The 20,997-nt window shown below is 38.8% G+C and overlaps 1 protein-coding gene across 19 annotated transcripts in view; it reads left to right on the forward strand.

The window, feature by feature from the left end:
* Positions 1 to 20,997, forward strand: part of add1.L (adducin 1 L homeolog) — a 59,024-nt gene that overhangs the window by 15,185 nt on the left and 22,842 nt on the right. For 10 of the 19 annotated variants that reach the window (XM_041587647.1, XM_041587622.1, XM_041587648.1 and 7 more), the window contains exons 2-10: positions 4,029 to 4,242; positions 9,855 to 10,017; positions 10,833 to 10,984; positions 11,464 to 11,544; positions 12,568 to 12,717; positions 13,352 to 13,495; positions 13,582 to 13,680; positions 13,861 to 14,034; positions 15,148 to 15,492. In XM_041587647.1, coding sequence (XP_041443581.1) covers positions 4,048 to 4,242; positions 9,855 to 10,017; positions 10,833 to 10,984; positions 11,464 to 11,544; positions 12,568 to 12,717; positions 13,352 to 13,495; positions 13,582 to 13,680; positions 13,861 to 14,034; positions 15,148 to 15,492 — 1,503 coding nt within the window. In that variant the 5' untranslated portion in view covers positions 4,029 to 4,047. The remainder of the gene's footprint in view (positions 1 to 4,028; positions 4,243 to 9,854; positions 10,018 to 10,832; positions 10,985 to 11,463; positions 11,545 to 12,567; positions 12,718 to 13,351; positions 13,496 to 13,581; positions 13,681 to 13,860; positions 14,035 to 15,147; positions 15,493 to 20,997) is intronic. The other 9 variants (XM_041587625.1, XM_041587659.1, XM_018228153.2 and 6 more) reach the window with 2 other exon arrangements.

Consider the following 20,997-nt stretch of genomic DNA (forward strand, 5'->3'; position numbering starts at 1 on the left):
CAAGTGCCAGTTTACCAAATCAGAACCATAGAGTCCCAAAATGGGATACTTTAAGGGGGTTACTTACTAAAACTTAATTTATCTCATAATATTGATAAAAAAAACTTGACTTGATTTTACCTTATTTATTCATGAAAAAACTATTTATATGGATCGTGAAAAAACTGGATTAAATTGAGCGAAAACCCAAATCGAGTTTGGTAAATAACCCCCTAAGTAAATTTATTAATTAAGCTGGCCATACGTGTGCTAATATTACCCTCCAGAGCAGGTCAAATGTGCATGGGCCCAAACCATTGGTCTGTCTGCTAGGGATTTAGCATATTTAAAAGTCCTGTTGGTTTGTACAGCATCAGCCTGTACATACAATTCTCTCTAACTATGCAGTAGGGAATTTTAGAGATGTCTAGTTGGAGAGAGTTGAGTTGGGTGAGAAGCGTGGTTTTGTGGTCGTGTGAAAGACTGATGATGGCTAAAGAGATAGGGAGGGCTTGTGTTGAGTACAAATGGTAGAAGTTTACATGGATTTCGAAATTTGCACGTATTCACACTCACATTTACATTAGGGTAAGGCCACACTGGGCGTTTTGGGGAGATTTGGTCGCCTGGTGACTAATCGCCTCGTCTTTGCAGCGACCAATCTCCCCAAACGCCTCCCCTCACTCTGCTAATCACACGCAGCGATTCGTTTTCGAAGTCGACCAAAGTTTCCTCGTGAGGCGACTTCAAAAAACGAACCGCCGCATGTGATTAGCGCCAGGGTTTTTTCATTTTAGCCGGCACAGAGTGAAGGCGTTTGGGGAGATTGGTCGCCGCAAAGACGAGGCGATTAGTCACCAGGCGACCAAATCTCCCCAAAACGCCCAGTGTGGCCTTACCCTTAGGGGCAGATTTATCAGTGTGTGAGATGAGAGATCGTATTTATCAATGGGTACATTTTAGAGTTCACCAATTGAAAAAAATTCTTCTAAAAATCCCATAGGAATGAATAGAAAGTGGGTGAGCTCATATCTCACACTTTGGTAAATCTGCCCTTTAGAATTGTATACTTGTTTCAGTCACGCTGGGCTGGGGGCCTGCGATCCCATCTCTTGCTGGAACCCATTAGCGTCCATAATGCATAATCCATAATAAATGGATCAGCGCATAGTCTGGTTTGCATTAGACAATGATTATAGCTTTGTTCTGACTCTTTCTCTCAGACGTTGTATTTGAGCTTCATCCAGGTCAGTCAGGCCAAATCCTTTTTTTTTTTTTTTTTTTCTGATAAGGAGGATCAGTAGTGACACTTATGTTCTGCAGTGTCTGTTACACTGATGAGGGAGGAAGGATCTGTTTTAATATAAATATGTGGTGTGGTGGTTTTTCCTTTACTGAACAAGGATATTAATACTAAATGGCAATATTTTTCAAAAATGCTAGACACTGGTGAATGTAGCAAGAGATTGTTTTAATGACTGTAGATATATCTGAGATAGTTTAATGGGAAGTATCAACCCCTAGATTTAGCTTAGTGTTCTTTATTGGACTCTGGACTCTAAACTAATGGGACGGAGGATTTGGTGAAAAGTTGTTCATGACAATGCTCTCAAACCAGCTGGAGGCAAGTAGAAGGCGCAAGCTGCCGGGGGGCAAGTAGAAGGTGCAAGCTGCGGGGTGGGGGGGAAGTAAAAGGCTAAAACTGCCGGGGGGGGGGGGGAGTAGAATGCGCAAGCTGGCGGGATGGCAAGTAGAAGGCGCAAGCTGCTGGGGGGAGGGGAAAGTAGAAGGTGCAAACTGCCGGGGGGAGGGGAAAGTAGAAGGTGCAAACTGCCGGGGGGGGGGGGGCAAGTAGAAGGGGGCATAAAAGTCAGTTGCTGGAACTTGGGGGCATGTATTTTCGCTCTGAGCAACTTCCCCTGTACACCGGCTTTTCTGATTATGGAATTGCACTAATTTTCTATCCATTTGTTCCGTGTGGCCATCTTTACTTTGTTGCCCTAGCTCAGGTTTGCAGTGTTGTAATAGAATATTGACTGTTATATAGCATAGAGGTAAATGGAGAAGTGATACTGTAGATGTGTTTTATGGCAGACATAAAGCATGGATCAGACCATGAATTTGTGTGCAGAGTGGGAGAATCTTTGGATGAAGCTGGCACACGGCACTTGTCACTGAGCGCAGCTGCTTTCAATGAGCGTTCCATTCATTCAATGCTAATAATAATTCCAAATGTGCTTTTCAGGACGCAATACTTGCAAAGGGCCCTTTGATAACTGTTGGAAGAACTCATCAGATTCATTGGTGTGGGGGAAGACTTCCCGCCTCTACTGAGCAGGCTGATAGCCTTCCCATGCATCATAGTGTTATCACTATATACATGTGTGCTGTTATTTTCTATTCCCTCGTCCACAAACTATATTGATCCACAAGCGTTCTTAGGCAGTCAAGCTGCTTTCATTGGATTTTGAGGCTTTTATTTTGCAATTGAGAGAGATTACTCTCTTTTAGGGGAATATCATCTATGTCTCTGCAGTAAACTCAGCTCTGCAGTTTGCTTAAGACTTGCAGGAAGTTTGTGAAGAGGCTTAGAAAGTAGAAATGTGTTTTTATTTTCTGCCACACCCATCCTTAACACACTACACAACTGAGTATGCAGTGCAGTTTTGGGCTCCAGTCCTTAAAGGGATTTTTATTAGTCATGATTTTTATGGTGCAGTTTATATTTCTAAATTACACTTTACACTGAAAATAATTCACTCTACAATATAAAATGTCATTCCTGAACAAAACAAGTGTATTTTTTTTAGCTGTAATATTGGTGTGTAGGTGCATCTCAGGTGATTTTGCCTGGTCATGTGCTTTCAGAAAGAGCCAGCACTTTAGGATGGAACTGCTGTCTGGCAGGCTGTTATTTCTCCTTCTAATGTAACTGAATCTGTCTCAGTGGGACCTGGATTTTACTATTGAGTGCTGTTCATTATCTACGAGGCAGCTGTTATCTTGTGTTAGGGACCTGCTATCTGGTTACCTTCCTATTGTTCTGTTGTTAGGCTACTGGGGGGAGGGAGGAGGTGACATCACTCCAATTTGCAGTACAGCAGTACAGAGTGACTGAAGTTTATCAGAGCAAAAGTCACATGACAGGGGCAGATGGGAAACTGGCAATATGTCTAGCCCCATGTCAGATTTCAAAATTAAATATAAAAAAAATTCTGTTTGCCCTGTTTGAGAAACTGATTTCAGTGCAGAATTCTGCTGGAGTGTATGCCTTTAACTGTGGACATGCATATCTGAAAAAGAAGATAAAAAGTTGGTTAAAATAATTTGGGCAATGTAACGGCCTAAGAACGGAAGGAGGAACTGATGTAACCTTCTCTGTCTTGGTTAAAGGAACATCAAAAAATTAAAGTGTTTTAAAGTAATAAAAATATAATGGTGTTGCCCAGAAACACTACTGTAGTTTATATACAGCCATTCAAGCACAGAATACACAGTAGATAACAGATAAGTACTACTATAGTTTATATAAACAAGCTGCTGTGTAGCCATGGGGGCAGCCATTCAAGCACAGGATACACAGTAGATAACAGATAAGTACTACTATAGTTTATATAAACAAGCTGCTGTGTAGCCATGGGGGCAGCCATTCAAAGGAGAAATGGCTCCGGTTACACAGCAGATAAGCTCTATAGAACATAATGGTGTTATCCGTTATCCACTATTTAACTTTTCCGCCATTGCTTTTCAGCAGCTTGTTTATATGAACTATAGTAGTGTTTCTGAAGCAAACACACCAGTTTTACCAGTGCAGGGCAACACTACACTACATTTTGATTTACTTTAAAACACTTTCATTCTTTTGGTGTTACTGTTCCTTTAAGCACAGGGTGACCATTTAGACATTTCTGCATTTTAAAAACCTTGCTGATAAGGTGTTTGTTTTGTTTTACACTATTCCCTTCAACATTGTTTGACAGCTAATGTGTTCCACTGCATTATCTTCATCAAAGTTATATCTATTTATTTTTCTCCCATCTATTCCAAAGGGCAGATTAGCATCCTGCTATGAATGGTGATTCCAGTGCAGAGGTGGTGACCACACCACCCCCAACCAATCCCCCTCACAAGGAGAAATACTTTGACAGAGTTGATGAAAACAGCCCTGAGTATCTGCGAGAGAGGAACATGGCTCCAGACCTTCGCCAGGATTTCAACATGATGGAGCAAAAGAAAAGGGTCTCCATGATACTGCAAAGTCCTGTAAGTGCTTGTGGCTTTTATAGTGCTATCCCGTGCTTTTGAGATGTTTTTCTCTGCACTGTAAGATCTAGCATAATGTGTATTTGTGTGTAGCTTCTCTCTCTAATACAGTCCCATTGACTTCTTGCAAAAGTCAGGAACCACATGACAAGCATTGAATGTCACGGGAGACACTGATCTAATCAAAGCTTTCTCTCTGGATCCAGCAGTAAAGATAGAAAGAGCCGTTTACTTGGAGGATCTGGTATAATAGCCCGTTGCATAAGTAGCTTTAGAACCTAAAGTATGGATCATCAGCCTGTGCTCCTCAACTGATTTTAACTCCCAGGGTTTATTATTGTTGCTCTCTGCCTTTTTTAAAGAGGAACTATTATAAAAATGAAAATGCTGAAATAAGAAACTCTGTTAATACGATGAATTCAAAATGTATTGTTGTACCTTAGATAATAAGTCTTCACTATTCCCCTCTCAGCATCTGTTTTTCTTTATTTTGTCTTCATGCAGCAGTTGGGTGTCAGATTATCATTGACAGTTAGATCCAATATCGCTTATGGGGGCGGCTCTCTTTCCTAGCAGATGTAAGCTCACACTGGGAGATTTAGTCGCCTGGCAACTAATCGCCTCTTCTTTGGGGAGACTAATCTCCCCAAACTGCTACCCCCTGTCTTCCGCCTGCTAGAATGAAAAAACGCCTGTGGCATGGCACTCGCGGCGCTTCGTTTTCCGAAGTTGCCTCACGAGGAAACTTCGTGCGACTTCGGAAAACGCAGCACCGCAAGTGCCATGCATCTCCCCAAATCTCCCAGTGTGACCTTACCCTTAGAGCTAACACAAATAACCGATTCAAGTACAAACAAAATAACTGACTTTGGCACACATTCTGGATGTAGAGAGACAGGATTTCTGGTTTTAATAAAGTGAGCTCTTAATACATCTTCTAGGCAAAAGGAGCCCCCCAAAAGATATATTGATTTAACTGACATTCAAAATGAGACTCCAAACTCCTGCATGATGAGAGAATAAAGTGATAAAGATGCTGAGAGGGGGATTGAAAATCAACATGATTATTTCAGAAACAGTACATAATTCTTAATTGATTATATTTAGAAAACTTCTTATTTCAGTATGATGAAATTTATGTTAAATTTTCATTTTGGAGATAGTTCCCCTTTAAGTATGGACTCCCAAAATTTGTCACATAATGTGTTCTAGGTAGAATGTGTCTATTCGTACATGAAGATGCAGGAATATTAACTGTGCTAATTTCAGATGACTGAAATGCACCGAATCCACTATTTGGGATTCGGCCAAATCCCCGAATCCTTGGTAAAAGAATCGGCCGAATACCGAACCGAATCCGAATTTACATATGCAAATTAGGGTCAGGAAAGGAAAAAGTGGAAAAAATTATTCTTTTGTGATGAAAAAGGCATGTGATTTCCCTACCCGCCCCTCATTTACATTTGCAAATTCGGATTCGGTTCGGCCAGGCACAAGGATTCGGCCAAATCCGAATCCTGCTGAAAAAGGCCGAATCCTGGCCGAATCCTGAACCGAATCCTGGATTTGGTTCATCCCTATTTTATTTTATTACTTTTAGTTTCTTCTATTCCTTTACTTAACAATGTGAAATAGTACGTGATGTTAGTCTATTAATATTTCACTTCCAAGCATTACTAATTTGGCTTTGGCTAGCTTCTGTTCACCTTAATTTAGTGCTCAAACATTCTGCAAGCTGCTTCTTTGTCCATTCAGCAGGGTAATTGCTTGGAACAAGTTCCTACTGGAAATGGGGAAAAAAATAGAGGCTGTACTTTTACATTTGATCTAAACTGAATTTGTGAGTAGCTTTTTAATTAGCAAAACTGATACAGCAGTTTACTGATTAGAATCCCCCCCCCCCATTTTGTTTAACGTTGCTTTTCCAAAAATGTTTGTGTTATTCTTTTTATGATGATTTCCTAAAATGCTGTTCTTCTCCCTTTATTCAGGGGTGGACTACAGCCCCCCAGGTACTCCTGCTCAGAGATAAGCAGGTTACATTGGGGGGCCTGTTGGAATTTGCACAGAGGCCAAATGCTGGTCGAGACACCCCAATTATTTATTATGGTTTTCCCCTATTATATTCGTACAGGGTAACCAGTGATGATGCAGTATTCTGTTCTTAATTCATTCAGATTTATGTTGATTATGGAAATGAGGTGTCCATAAAAAACGTATTTACCATTGTATTATACACCTCCAAAATAGAACTAGCCTTGTACAAGTTGCTTTTTGTAGCGTTTCAATAAAAAGTTCCCAGAAAACTTAAGCAAATAAGCAAAGCCAGAACTGAAGTGACTGTATGGTGCTATTATTTCCCAGGCTGTTCAGGAGAGCCAGCAGTACTCTTCATTTTGCAATTTGCACTGTAGGCTGCCAGCCAATCAGCAACATAATGGATCTGACAGGGTACTCTAGTCTACTAATCTATCTTCCCTAAAGCAGGACCATGATTGGCTACCTGCATCCTACAGGACTTCTGGGCAAGGACAGTTGTGTAACATACACAAGTATGTAACAGACAACAACCAGAGAGGCTCTATGGGGAGCTCCAAAAATTGGAAATTTGAGAGTTAGTCCTTCTCTGGAACCAAATATCATCCTCTCCTGTGCAGTCTTTTATAAGACTAATATTGGTCTTCAGTATTTGTGTATTAGAATATCTAAACCCTCAACCTTGAATTCCACAAAACCTAGGGATGCACCAAATCCAAGATTTGGTTCAGGATTTAGCCAGGATTCAACCTTTTTCAGCAGGATTCAGATTCGGCTGAATCCATCTGCCCAGCGAACTGAATCCGAATCGCGAGGAGGGAAATTACGTGACTTTATGTCACAAAACAAGGAAGTAAAAAATGGTTTCCCCTTCCCACCCCTAATTAGCATATGCAAATTAGGATTCGGATATGTTTGGTATTTGGCCGAATCTTTTGTGAAGGATTCGGCTGAACCCAAAATAGGGGATTCGGTGCATCCCTACACAAAATGGCATGGCCACGTTCGCCCTGACCACACTCAGAAGCCCTTGGTTCACCCACCCAACATTGTTCATATTTTCCAAAGCTAAATGTAACTGTACTGCACTTTGAAATACTGGACTATCAGGTGTCATGCAATATCAGTCAGTGCTGCAGGTTTTTTTGGGGGTGTTGAGGGATTTATATAAATTGTCCCTTTAAATGTTGTTAAGTTGGCAGCATGCTGCTACTAAGGACAGAAAATAAATAGGCTTGGATCACTGGCAATATACATAGTGCTGCCTCTGCTGAAAGATGCCAACAGGCTCTGGATTGATTATATAGATTGTAATGGAGGTGGAAAAAGCACAACCGGGGTCTCTTCTTCTCCTGGTCCTGATCTGACAAATGTCTTTTAAATCGTGTTCAACTTCATAATAAAAAAAAAGTTTAATATGGCTGTAGGTGATTTGACTGGCTGTATACTAGAAGCTCTACATTGTTGTTATGGTCTTAAAGGGGATGCTCACACTTAAATTACATTTTTGTATATTGTAGACCAGGGATGCATAGAATCCCTGAATCATTCGCGAAAGATTTGGCCGAATACCGGATCCTAATTTGCATATGCAAATTAGGGGTGGGAAGGGGAAACATTTTTTACTTCCTTGTTTTGTGACAAAGTCATGTGACTTCCCTCCCGCCCCTAATTTACATATGCAAATTAGGATTCATATTTGGTTCGGCTGGGCCGAATGATTCGGCCGGATCCAAATCCTGCTGAAAAAGTCAGAATCCTGGCTCCGAAACTGAATCCTGTATTCGGTACATCCCTATTGTAGACAGACTAAAGGTGGCCATACACGGACCAATAAAAGCTGCAGACAGACCGAGTCGGCAGCTTATTGGCCCGTGTATGGGGCCCCCCGATGGGCTTCCCCGACTTTCGGCCAGATTTCGATCGGATGGGAGTAAAAATCCCGTCGGATCGCGGCCGCATCTGTTCGTTGATGCAGTCCCGCGATCGAACGGCCGTTATCATTTGTCTGAATCCTAATTTGCATATGCAAATTAGTGGTGGGAAGGGAAAAAGTGGTAAACATTTTTACTTCCATGTTTTGTGGCAAAAAGTTAAGTGATTTCCCTTCCTGGCCCTTATTTGCATATGCAAATTTGGATTCGATTTGAAACACTTCGGATTGGTTTCATTTTTTATTGTGTATGTTTTTGCTTAAAACATACAGATTTGCCTCCTGCAGTGGAATGCCTGTGACTGCTTCCTAAGTGCAGGTGTCGTTGTTTTTCCACTTGATAAGCTCACCAGCACTTTGAGTGGAAAAAATTAACATACAGATGACATACAAAAACAAAACAACATCCAACACAAGAGGTAAAGAGGACCCTGTCCAAACAGCAGCATATAGTAGGGATCATTTTCTGTCTATTTCCAGCCAGAATCTGACCCCAGCAACAAATTGGATTGAGCGTGAGAGTTCAGCTTTATTGCTGTTGCTATTTTTAAGTGCTTGTCTTTACTTTCAGGCCCCTCTCCTGTTAATGTTCATTACTTCTAAACCTTTGCCTGGTTGCTAACATTAATTAAACACATAATAGCAGCACAAAATCACAAATTGTCTTTGAAAATTGCTGTCTGTTCACTTCAGGAAAAACTCAACCCACAAAACCTCAACCTGCACCCAACCCTAACCACAATATGTTGCCATTGTAGGACCCGCACCCAACCCATACCAGTGTCATCTCGCACTTACAGGGGTTGTTCACCTTGAAATTAACTTTTAGTATGAGGTAGAGAGTGATATTCTAAAACAATTTGCAATTGGTTTAAATTTTTTATTATTTGTGTTTTTTTGAGTAATTTAGCATTTTTATTCAGCAGCTTTCCAGTTTGCAGTTTCAGTGATCCAGTTGCTAGGGTATAAATTACCCTAGCAACCATTTATTGGTTTGAATAAGAGACTGGAATATGAATAGGAGAGGCCTGAACAGAAAGATGAGCAATAAAAAATAGCAATGATCATGTATTTGTAGCCTTATAGAGCATTTGTTTTTTTTAGATGGGGTCAGTGACCCCCATTTGAAAGCATTCATTCATAAACTATAAAAAATGAAGACCAATTGAAATGTTCCTAAGAATTGGGCAGTCTATAACATACTAAGGGGCACATTTACTAAGCTCGAGTGAAGGATTCGAATGAAAAAAAACTAAGTTTTTTTTTTTTGGCTACTTCGACCATCGAATTGGCTACTTCGACCTTGGACTACGACTTCAAATCCAGCGATTCAAATTAAAAATAGTTAGACTATTCGATAGTCGAAGTACTGTCTCTTTAAAAAGACTACCTACTTCGCCAGCTAAAACCTACCGAGCACCAATGTTAGCCTATGGGGACCTTCCCCATAAGCTTTCTAAGCATTTTTTGATCGAAGGAAAATCGTTCAATCGATGAATTAAAATCCTTCGAATCGTTCGATTCGAAGGATTTGATCGTTCGATCGTTCGAACGAACGAAATGCGGTAAATCCTTCAACTTCATATAAGACTCCATAAAACAAAAGGGAAACGTAAATTCAACTGTTTAATTTTTTTCACAGGCATTTTGTGATGAACTTGAAACTTTGATCCAGGACCAATTTAAGAAAGGCAAAAATCCTACGGGTTTATTAGCATTACAGCAGATTGCTGATATTATGACCACAGGTGTACCAAATGTCTACCCTTCAGCTCCTCAAGGTGGAATGGCAGCTCTAAACCTGAGTAAGTAGTTGGGGGGGGGGGGGACTACAATAACTAAGGTTTTTTAAGTATAATGTGAAAACTTAATCCTTCCAGCCTTTTTTCATGCTTCCTGTAGATGCCAGTGGTGGTAGATTGATGGCAGTTTAAATCAAAATGCCTAAAGGGAGAGTATACAACTTTTATATACTGACCCTTCATTCCCATATTTGGTTAAGCAGTTTAGTAGATTTTGACCATGATTCCCAAGCATGTATGGCAAGTTATGGGGTCGTCTCTACTAATAATTCTATGATCTTCATGAATTGAGTCTTCACTGTCTTCAGACATTTCTTTTGGTCAGGAATTGACTTGTTCAAAACAAAAATCCCTTGTTTTAGCATCTATGCGCTAAATTGTGCTAGATATCAATACTCACACATATTTTTCAAGTGAATGGGAATCAGTAGTGGTGGATCTGGCGGCTTCTCTACTAAAACACCAGATAATGTGCATAATGAGTGCCGTCCGTATTGGTATAGGGGAAAAAATGGACATAGGCCAAAAAGCACTTTTTTTTAACTGCTAATGTATGTCAAAATATGAAGTTGCTTTTTTAGAGCAACAGTAAAGCTTAGAATAAATATGCAAGGGGAAGGCATTTGGATAGTTAGCAGTTTGTCCAAGAGTAGGTTAAATTCCCCCTGCGGTATGTTGCTTGTTAACGGATATCTTTACAGATACATCAACAAAAACTTACTCTTATCTGTATTACTATATTTGTGTGAGCAGCAGAATAGGTAATGCTTATTATGCCTTAACACAGTATCTCTTCTTCTGTTGTGTTCTTTTCTAAGGCCTTGGAATGGTGACGCCTGTGAATGACCTTAGGGGTTCGGATTCTATTGCTTACGAAAAGGGAGAAAAGCTCCTGCGCTGTAAACTTGCAGCATTTTATAGATTAGCAGATTTGTTTGGATGGTCACAGCTAATCTACAATCATATTACAGTGAGTGTTCATTTATTGTATTTTTACTATTTTTTAAAATGTATTCAAAAGGATATTATCATATATAGTGTATAAAGAAGTGTAAAAGTCAGCAGCGGTTGCAGTTTAGTAGAATGTGAAGGCCAGTTTATTGCCTGCAGCATCACTGAAGGTTCTGTGAAGCGTTTGATTGCTGTGTCAATTCTTGCCTCATGGCAAAAACTCCCATGCTTGATTTATAGAGGAGATAGGTCCCAAGTTTTTCTTTCAATGTTCCATGTAGGAATTCTTTTTTCAAGCCCAATGAACATATTTCAGTGCACTCTATAGCTGCCTAGCACAGTCCTTGTTCAAATATATTCATTGTGAACTATAGCTACTCTATCTATATTAACTCTTTCAAGCCATACCTCTTAAACAGTGTGTGTGTGTGTGTGTAGTTTGATCAATTGATTGTAATTGTAAACTGTGTTAACATTCCGTTCTGTTTCTATGTGTAGGTCAGAGTAAATTCAGAACAGGAACACTTCTTGATTGTTCCCTTTGGACTACTGTACAGTGAAGTGACTGCATCAAGTCTGGTAACTGTTACTGTTTGCTGGTTTTAACCTATTTCGAGTCATGATTTATCCTCTCTACAGTAGCCTTAGAACCAAGCTAGCAGTTACCCGGATAACTTGTCATGTTAAAGGGGTGATTCACCTTTAAGTTGACTTTTGGTATGTTATAGAATGGTAAATTATAATTATTTGGTCTTCGTTTTTTTTTTGTTTTTTTTAAATTATTTAAATTATTTACCTTTTTCTTCTGACTCTTTCCAGCTTTCAAATGGGGGTCATAGACTAATTCTAAAAACAAATGCTCTGTAAAGCAGTGATCCCCAACCAGTAGATAATGAGCAACATGTTGCTCTCCAATCCCTTGGATGTTGCTTCCAGTGTCCTCAAAGCTGGTGCTTATTTTTGAATTCCTGGCTTGGAGGCAAGTTTTGGTTGTATAAAAACCAGCTGCACTGCCAAACAGAGCCTCAATGTAGGTTGACAAGCCACATAGGGGCTACCAAATTGCCAATTACAGCACTCATGTGGCACCCCAAGAACATTTTTCATTCTTGTGTTGCTCCCCAACTCCTTTTACTTCTGAATGTTGCTCATGGGTTCAAAAGGTTGGGGATCCCTGCTGTAAAGCTACAGTTTTTTTGTTATTGGTACTTTTTATTACTCATCTTTCTATTCAGGCCTCACCTATTCATACTCCAATCTCTTGTTCAAATCAGTGCATGGTTGATAGGGTAATTTGCACCATAGCAACCAGATTGCTGAAACTGCAAAATGGAGAGCTGCTGACTAAAAAGCTAAATAACAAAAAAACACAGATAATAAAAAATGATGACCAATTGCAAATTGTCTCAGAATCTCACTCGCTACATCATACTAAAAGTTATCTCAAAGGTGAACAACCCCTTTAAGTAAAATATTGTTATTTCTATGAAACTTTAGCATTGGTGCTGTTTCATTCTGGGTAAAAGTCTTGCCATTGCCACCCATGGGATATCATTTTGTATCGGCAATAATTCTATTAAACATATGTTTGTTAATATGTAGGTGAAGATCAATCTGCAAGGAGAGTTGGTAGATCGTGGCAGCACAAACCTGGGAGTAAATAAAGCTGGCTTTACGTTGCACTCTGCAATTTACGCGGCACGGCCTGATGTAAAATGTATTGTACATATACATACACCAGCTGGGGCAGCAGTGAGTATTGTACTTTTGTTATGTTTGTTGATGTCTATCCATGTCCTTGTCTAAGGCATACAGATTGGTTTTGTGTTTTTTGTTTTTTTTTAAAATCATTTGGAATTGACAATGCCAAGCCCCTTCTTCTGGAAGGCACAGCCTTCCAGAACATTGTTTCTTTTTTATAATTGTCTAATTGAGATATGCTAATAAAAGTTTTATTCTTATGATTTTGTCGTTTTTACCATAGCTCTGTAGAATTGTTTGTAGATCTGCATTCAGCTCATGCCATAAGTATGTGCTGTTTTTTTACCCTTTCAAAATCTTCTTTAACACTTTCTAACCCTTGAAGTTGGAGAGAAGATAACTGGAAAGGTTAACACGAGGAAACACTTTTATAAATATACAACAGCCTCCCAGCAGAAGTGATGGAGACAAATTTAGTGTTGGAATTCAAATGTGCCTGGGATGATGATGATGTTGATGATTTTAAACACCAGTCATTTATTAGGTAGACCAGATGGACCAGAGAGTTATTTTTTTGTTTCTATGTTGGTTATGTGCATTACCACATTTTGACTTCTAGTCCATTAAAATGCTTGTATTTTATTCCAGTTGGTTTCTTAAGCTAATTTTTGTGAGCTTTGTATAGGTGTCTGCAATGAAATGTGGTCTGTTGCCACTTTCTCCAGAAGCCCTTTTGTTGGGTGAAGTAGCTTATCATGACTACCATGGCATTTTGGTAGATGAAGAAGAAAAAGTACTAATTCAAAAAAACTTGGGACCAAAAAGCAAAGTGAGTATTTCTTCTTTATATTTTTCTGTTTCTTTGCTAAGAGTTAATAAGTGTTTTTTATAGCAATATGTTTTCATTCCATGTAGGTGCTCATTCTACGAAATCATGGTTTGGTGACAATGGGTGAAACTGTAGAGGAAGCATTTTATTATATACACAATCTGATGTCTGCTTGTGAAATTCAGGTAATTAATAGCTTGCATGAACATTTATAGGGAAGCTAAATTATTTTTGCTCTGTGAAAATATTCTACTTTACACTTGTAAGCTTTACCTGTAAAAGCACATGTGATTTGTGCTCTGTATATAGCTGTTACAGCCGAAATAAAATTGTATTTTATTCCATATTTGTGTTAAATATTTCAGGTACGCACACTAGCCAGTGCAGGAGGCCCAGACAATTTGGTACTGTTAGACCCTGCAAAATATAAAAAATCTCGTTCACCAGAAGCTCCAAGTGGGGAAGGAAGTGGACTTCATCCAAAGTGGCTTGTTGGGGAACAGGAATTTGAGGCACTCATGCGAATGCTGGATAACTTGGTAAGATTTAGCTTTCCTTTGACAGCAACCTTAGGATGTCCTTAAAGGACATGTAAAACCGACATTGTATATAAGTTGGGCATGTCTTCCCCACCCAATCTACATCATTTGTACTGCAAATACCCCCTCCATTTGTTAGCGCCATCACATTTTCCTAAAATAAATAGCAGCTGTCACCAGGTGGCCATTTTCCCTCTGACACATCATCAGTAAGATTGACATCAGCAAACAGTACATGTATGCTGTAAAGTTCATGTAATGCAGAATGCAGGTTTACACAGGCACAACATACTTTGATAAAAAGTTCTGCTGAGGTTGAGCACTGTAATGTTTAAGCTGAGCTCAGGAGAGGTGGTTAGGAGAAAAAAATAGGATCAAACAGCTAGAGTTTCTTTGGGAACCAGTGCTGCTATCTTTTCATTGGCTGTTAGACTGGAGGGTGTATTTAGTAATCTTTGCTGAGAAGAACTGAGCATGCTCATTAGCCAACAGCCAAAGTGAAATCCTAAGGGAGGGTAGAGTGGGTTAGAGGAGGAGAAGGAATTCTAAGTGATTAAAGGGGAACTAAAGTTTAAAATAGAATAATGCTGCAAATGCTGTATTTTGTATACTAAACATAAACATGAACTTAGTGCACCAGAAGCCTAATAAAACAAATGATTTATGCTTTCAAATTTGGTCGCAGGGGATCATCATCTTGTAACTATGTTAAACATCTTTGCAAGCAAAATACTATTCAGCCAGCACTCACCAGGAACTCAAATGTCTCATTTAGTAGTTAGGTGCATGTAATTCGGTGTCCACTCCAACCCACTCTGAAAATCCACACACACACTGTAGCAGACAGCACCAACAGAAATATCTGTTTAGAAAGCCTTTATTTTGCTTTTCCTAGGCTTAATGATCAGGACAGTTACAACGTTTCAAGCCAAACAATGGCCCTTTATCAAGCTCGAATGTGTTGTCACTTTTGCTTTGACTAGATGTATAAATGAGGCTATGCTACATCAATCTTCTTGAACCCTTTTCTGCAGGTCACCAGCAGCAATGATTAGTCACCAGCATGTTCTACATACAAGTAATGTTTACACCTTACACATTTTGTTTTTACAGGGTTACAGAACTGGCTATCCCTACCGATGTCCAGCCCTGCGAGAGAAGGCCAAAAAGTACAGTGATGTTGAAATCCCTGCTAGTGTTACTGGATACTCCTTAGGAAATGATGGTGGCTCAGGCACTTGTTCACCTCTCAGGCACAGTTTTCAGAAACAGCAGCGTGAGAAGACCAAGTGGCTGAACTCTGGTAGAGCAGATGATACATCAGAAGATGGGCAGAACGGTGGCAGCCCAAAGTCGAAGACTAAGGTGTGGACGAACATTACACACGATCACGTGAAACCCTTGCTGCAGTCTCTCTCGTCCGGTGTCTGCGTGCCAAGCTGTATTACCAACTGCTTGGTCTGTGCCTACCTTACTGTTCATAGTTGATATAGAGCAACCCCAGGTAGCTGGCACTTGGAGGCTTTGGGAAAGTTTCACAATCTCTGCCTGTAATCTTTGCTTTTGCTGTCCCCTAAAAAGCTTCTGCTTATTCTTTCTACACTAGAAAATCTGTAGAAAAAATGATTCTACTTTGCTTGAAACTGCTTAAGCCTAACACTAGTTACAACACCTAAGGGGCAGATTTATCAAGGGTCGATTTTCGAATTCATGGGAGGTTTTTTTTTTTAAAAAATCTCTCATAAACTCCCATGAACTCGAAAATCAACAAAATCAAAATCCATTAAAAAAATCTAATTTTCTAAACTCAAGTTAATAGGATCGGCCCGAAAACTCAAATCAAATTTTAAAAACTTCGGAAGGCAGCAAACAACTCCAAATTGATCCCAGGACATCTCCCATGCTTGATAAAGAGTATTGAGGGCCGGAAACGTTGACTTTTTGTATGTTTTTGGGCTAAATCAATTGATTTTGCACAGCTACAACTCACACAGTGTGCTGCTGGTAATTCTTTTTGGTACAAGGTAATGGGCCTTCCAGTACACCACCTGATCCCACAATTTGGGTGTTCTTTTGGGAGTTTGAGCTCTCCATACTTGCTACTTTTTTTTTTTTTTGTAGAATGTCTCCCATTGACTAAAACAGCAATTTGGCAGGTTTTAGGTGGCGAATAATCTAATGCGAGTTCTTAAAGGGCCAGAGGATTAATCTGGAAAATGTAATTAGAATTTTTTTTTAAAAAAACCTCAAATTGAATTTTAACAATTCCCTAGTCAAGTTTGACAGTTTTGGCCATAAAAAAATAAAAATCGTATTTTCACCTCAACCCTTGATAAATCTGCCCACTAGAGTACTAATAATTTGCTAATGTAACCCGTTTAGAAAATATTTCTTCCCTTCTAGAATATACTGCAGGTCCTTCAAATCTCTAGTAATAATAACCTGTATGTTCGCACTTCACCTCTTAAGCAGTTTGCTTTGCTAGTGCTGATTATTTTTCCGTTCTATCTATACAATTCAACTTCCCAAAGCCTTTAAGCTTTAAAAGTCAGTTTCCTAATGCATGGATTGTTGCATGCCAGTAGATGGCCATAAATGATATCAGTACGACTTGGGTGTGGCATGACTAAAGTGCAGCTCAAGCCCTCAGCTGGCACTAACTAATAGATACTGCTTTTGTGTTTGTTTCTTGTGTAAAGGTGAGGATGAAGGAGTGGTTAAAGCATTTCTTATTTAGCAGCGTACAGATGGAGCTGTGTGTTTGTGCAATATTAGTTACCGCACATGTATGAAAGGTGTAGAAAATTCAGCACGAGCTAAAAAGGACTTGACCTGAAAATGTGTTCTGCCTATTCTGTTAATGAAAAAAATACATATTTTTATTAGTTCATCTTACTATGATCTTGTTAGGATGCTTGCTAGCTCCCTTGTGCCTGTGCAATCGGCTAATAGGTTCTGTATAAACAAGTCGCCCTTTCCCCAGCAGTAGTCTTTGTCAGGTTTACAGAAAATGTAATTTTTGTGCACTGTTTAGTAAAAGTAGTAACAAATACATATATATTTTTCATTAAATGGGAACTATTGCAAACATGAAAATTTAATATAAGCTTCCTGGTACTGAAATGAGAAACTTTCTAAATACAATCAATTGAATATTCTGCATTGTTTCTGAAATAATCACGTTTATTTGCACGATCCCTCTCTCAGCATCTGTTTATCTTCATTCTGTCTTCATGCAGCAGTTGGGTGTCAGATGAATGATGCAATATATCTTATAGGGGGGGCTTCCTTTAGTAGCAGATGTATTAGAGTTCACTCACATAACTGATTCCAATACAAACACAAAGTCTAACAAAACAACTGCCTTTTGCACAAATCCTGCATGTAGAGAGACAGGATATCTGGTATTTTTAATAGAGTGAGCTCTAATACATCTTCTAGGCAAAAGGAGCCCCCCTATAAGATACATTGGATCATTCATCTGACACCCAACTCCTGAATGAAGGCAGAATAAGGAGAGAGATGCTGAGAGAGGGATAGTGAAGATAAACTTGATTATTTCAGAAACCGTACAGAATATTTAATCTATTGTATATAGAAAGTTTCTTATTTCAGTATGCTGAAGCTAGTATTACATTTTCATTTTCAAGATAGTTCCCCTTTAAAAGAATAGGCAGAATCAACATCCCATACAAGTCCCATAGATTCCCCTTGTGTTAAATTCTGTTGTGTATTACCCCCTTCAGTAGAAAGGTGCTTGTGTTGCATCTGTAACTTGTTAGACCATACTGATGTCTCATGTGCAGTTTATAGTGTGAGCACCGTGTGCTTTGAGCTATTTGTTGCTCTAGTAGCAGCTACAATTTAATAACGCTGGAAAATGTGTCGCCCATAAAAAGTAACGTAACTTGGGTTTCACTCCTTGCAAAATATCTGCTTTGTAGGATGCCATAAAAATATCACTTTTGTACTGTTTTTCCTTCTGGTATATAATCTGCACCACATTCGCCTGCCCTAGAAAATGTATGATTTCTATAACCTGCTTTAACACAGCAGATTAATAATATATAGGCTTTAATAACTTGACTCTGCCCAAGTAAAAAGTCAGTTTAGCTTTTCCTTGTTATCGCTCTAGTACTTCCATTAGGCTGTCGCTTTTTTCCATTCAGTCTGTATTGTCTTGGTGTCCTTAATTGGCCCCTCTTGTACTTCTTGCTGAGGGAAGATGGGCTTCTTTGTCACAATTGATATGTGTTACTTTACACACAATGAATTATTTTAGTAATAATTAATCTTCGTCTTTTCCAGCAATTGCTGTTTTTCTTGATAGCTTGAACATGCCCTTTATCTCTTCTACTTTTTCCTCATTTTGCTCAGCGAATACAGTTTTTAGAACATTGTTTTATGCCCCTAAAATATTTATACGACCAGGTAATGTAATTTGTTGCCAATTAAGCTCACAACAGAATTGCTGCCCTTTGATGTGTTTTCTCTATTAACTTGGCCATCCACTTTGACCCTTCCCATTCCACTTATCATTTGTATCAGCATTCTGATGTAAATACTGTCTTTTCCTTTTTTTTCCAGGTAAGTTTTGGCACATTGCCTTTTGTAGATGAATCACACTTGCCAAAATCAGATTATAATTAGAAAAATGAACTAAATACCAATTATAATGAGTGCTGTTGTTTAAAGGGGTTGTTCACTTTCCAGACACTTTTGTGAGTTGTTTTCAGATTATTCTCCAGAAATAGACTTTTTTCAATTGCTTTCCATTTTTTAATGTTTTTCTGAACTCGTAAGTTTAAAGTTTAATGTTCCTGTCTCTGGTGTTTCAGTCTGGCAGCTCAGTAATTCTGGTGCAGATTTTGTGACAATTTTGCTACATTTCTTAGCAGAATCTGTGGAATATTAGCAACTATTGTATCAATTCTAACAGCTGCCTTTAATGAAACTTAGGGACTGTGCTCAGCAGGGACAAATATAAGCAGTGTATCAATTTAGGAGGTTATTTATCAAAGTCCGAATTTATCTCAATATTTTCTGCTACAAACTCCGATCAAATCCGCTCGGGTTTTTTACGCTTATTTATTTTTCACGATTGTTTCGGATTTTTCCACCGGATTTTCACGTTTTTTTAAGATTTTTTCCGAGTTTTCACCTGAAAACTCTGAAAAATTCAGGGTATTGCACAAAACCCAGCACACGTCAAAAAATCATTGGGACTGCTCCCATTGACTTATATGCAACCCCGACAGGCCTGAGATGCTGTATTTTCAGATTCTGACTTTTTCATCCTCAGGGTTTAATAAATTCTGAAAAATTCCAGATTTTTTTAAAATCAGATTTTATAAAAAACACAAATATTTTGTGATTTTTGCATTCAGAGTTTAGTAAATAACCCCCTTAATGGATGAATTTAGAACAGTTTATAACGTTGGCGACAACCCCCCTCCCCCTCCCAGAGCTGCTTTAGAGGTGAAAAATTAGACTTTACACTTCAATATTAGAAAAACATAGAAAGTAATAGGAAAAAGTCTTTATTTCTGGTGAACTGTCTGAAACCAACAGAACTGCAAAAAGTATTGGAAGAAATGTACCTGAGATTTTAAATACTGAAAAAGAACAACATTGCTAATATTACATCAGGTGCAATGCTTTTATAGTAAGAGACTTATGTGTGCTGTATTATGAACACGTATGTATATTTTTGGTTGTATAGAGCTATATATATATATATATATCTACAGTAGAACACACCTTCAATAGAACAGACCTTGCATTAATAAATACAAAGCATAGCTACATTAAAGATTTAAGTGTTTAAGAGACAAGGTCCCTGCCCCGTAGAGCTTACAATCTAAGCGGGTGGGCAATTTACAGACCCAAATCTAAGCCACAATATACAGTGGTTGTAACTGCATTTTATTTTAGTGGACACATTAAATAAGTTTGCTTGCCCTTGAATATGCCCTTGCGTATCAGGCTTGTGAATATTTATCATATATGAACAGATGCATTACTTACTGCGTATGAGTGATACTGTACCAGCAATATCTTTTTAGCTGAATTAGAAGAGATCAGTATTCTAGAAAGAATGGGAAAATCACCTTTGTTAAAGGATAAGAAAATGCTGGAATGGTAGGACATCCCCTGGGGAGCTCCAGGATTCTTTTGATTCAACCAAGCGCAATAAGCCTGCATAATAGTCATGGGTATATTGTGGGACATCGATTGTGGTAAACCTTCCCTGCAGAGACGCATGTAAAAGCATTTTATATACCAAGCAATGCATGATGGGATTAGTGCGGCATTGTTGTTGATCATTAGTTACCTCCCGCCCTAGTCTTATCCTGCAAAGGATTTTGATGGCACTCTCAGAGCTAGAATGTTTAAAGGGGTTGTTCACCCTCCAAACACTTTTTTTTTTTCAGTTCAGTTGTTTTCAGATTGTTGATCATAAATAGACTTTTTTCCCCAATTGCTTTCCATCTTTTATTTTTCACAGTTTTTCCAAAATTAAAGTTTAAAATGTCTGGTGTTTGAGTCTGGCAGCTCAGTAGTTCACGTTCAGATTCTGAACTTTTATAATTTGCTGTGCTAGTTGTTACATTTCTCAGCAGCATCTGTGGGATATTGGCAGTTATTGTATACAGCTGCATTTAATGAAACTAGGGATGCACCCAATCCAGGATTCGGTTCGGGATTTGGCCAGGATTCTGCCTTTTTCAGCAGGATTTTGGCCGAATCCATCTGCCAAGCCGAACCAAACCCTAATTTGCATGTGCAAATTATGGGCGGGGAGGGAAATGCGTGACTTTTTGTCACAAAAAATGGAAGTAAAAAAATGTTTTCCCCTTCCCGCCCCTAATTTGCATATTCAAATTATTATTATATTATTATTTATTTATTGCCATTCTTTTTAAAGGGGGTTTTCACCTTCAAACACCAATTTGTTTTTAG

The sequence above is a fragment of the Xenopus laevis genome, chromosome 1L (genome assembly GCF_017654675.1).
Source record: "Xenopus laevis strain J_2021 chromosome 1L, Xenopus_laevis_v10.1, whole genome shotgun sequence".
NCBI classification, from domain to species: domain Eukaryota; kingdom Metazoa; phylum Chordata; class Amphibia; order Anura; family Pipidae; genus Xenopus; species Xenopus laevis.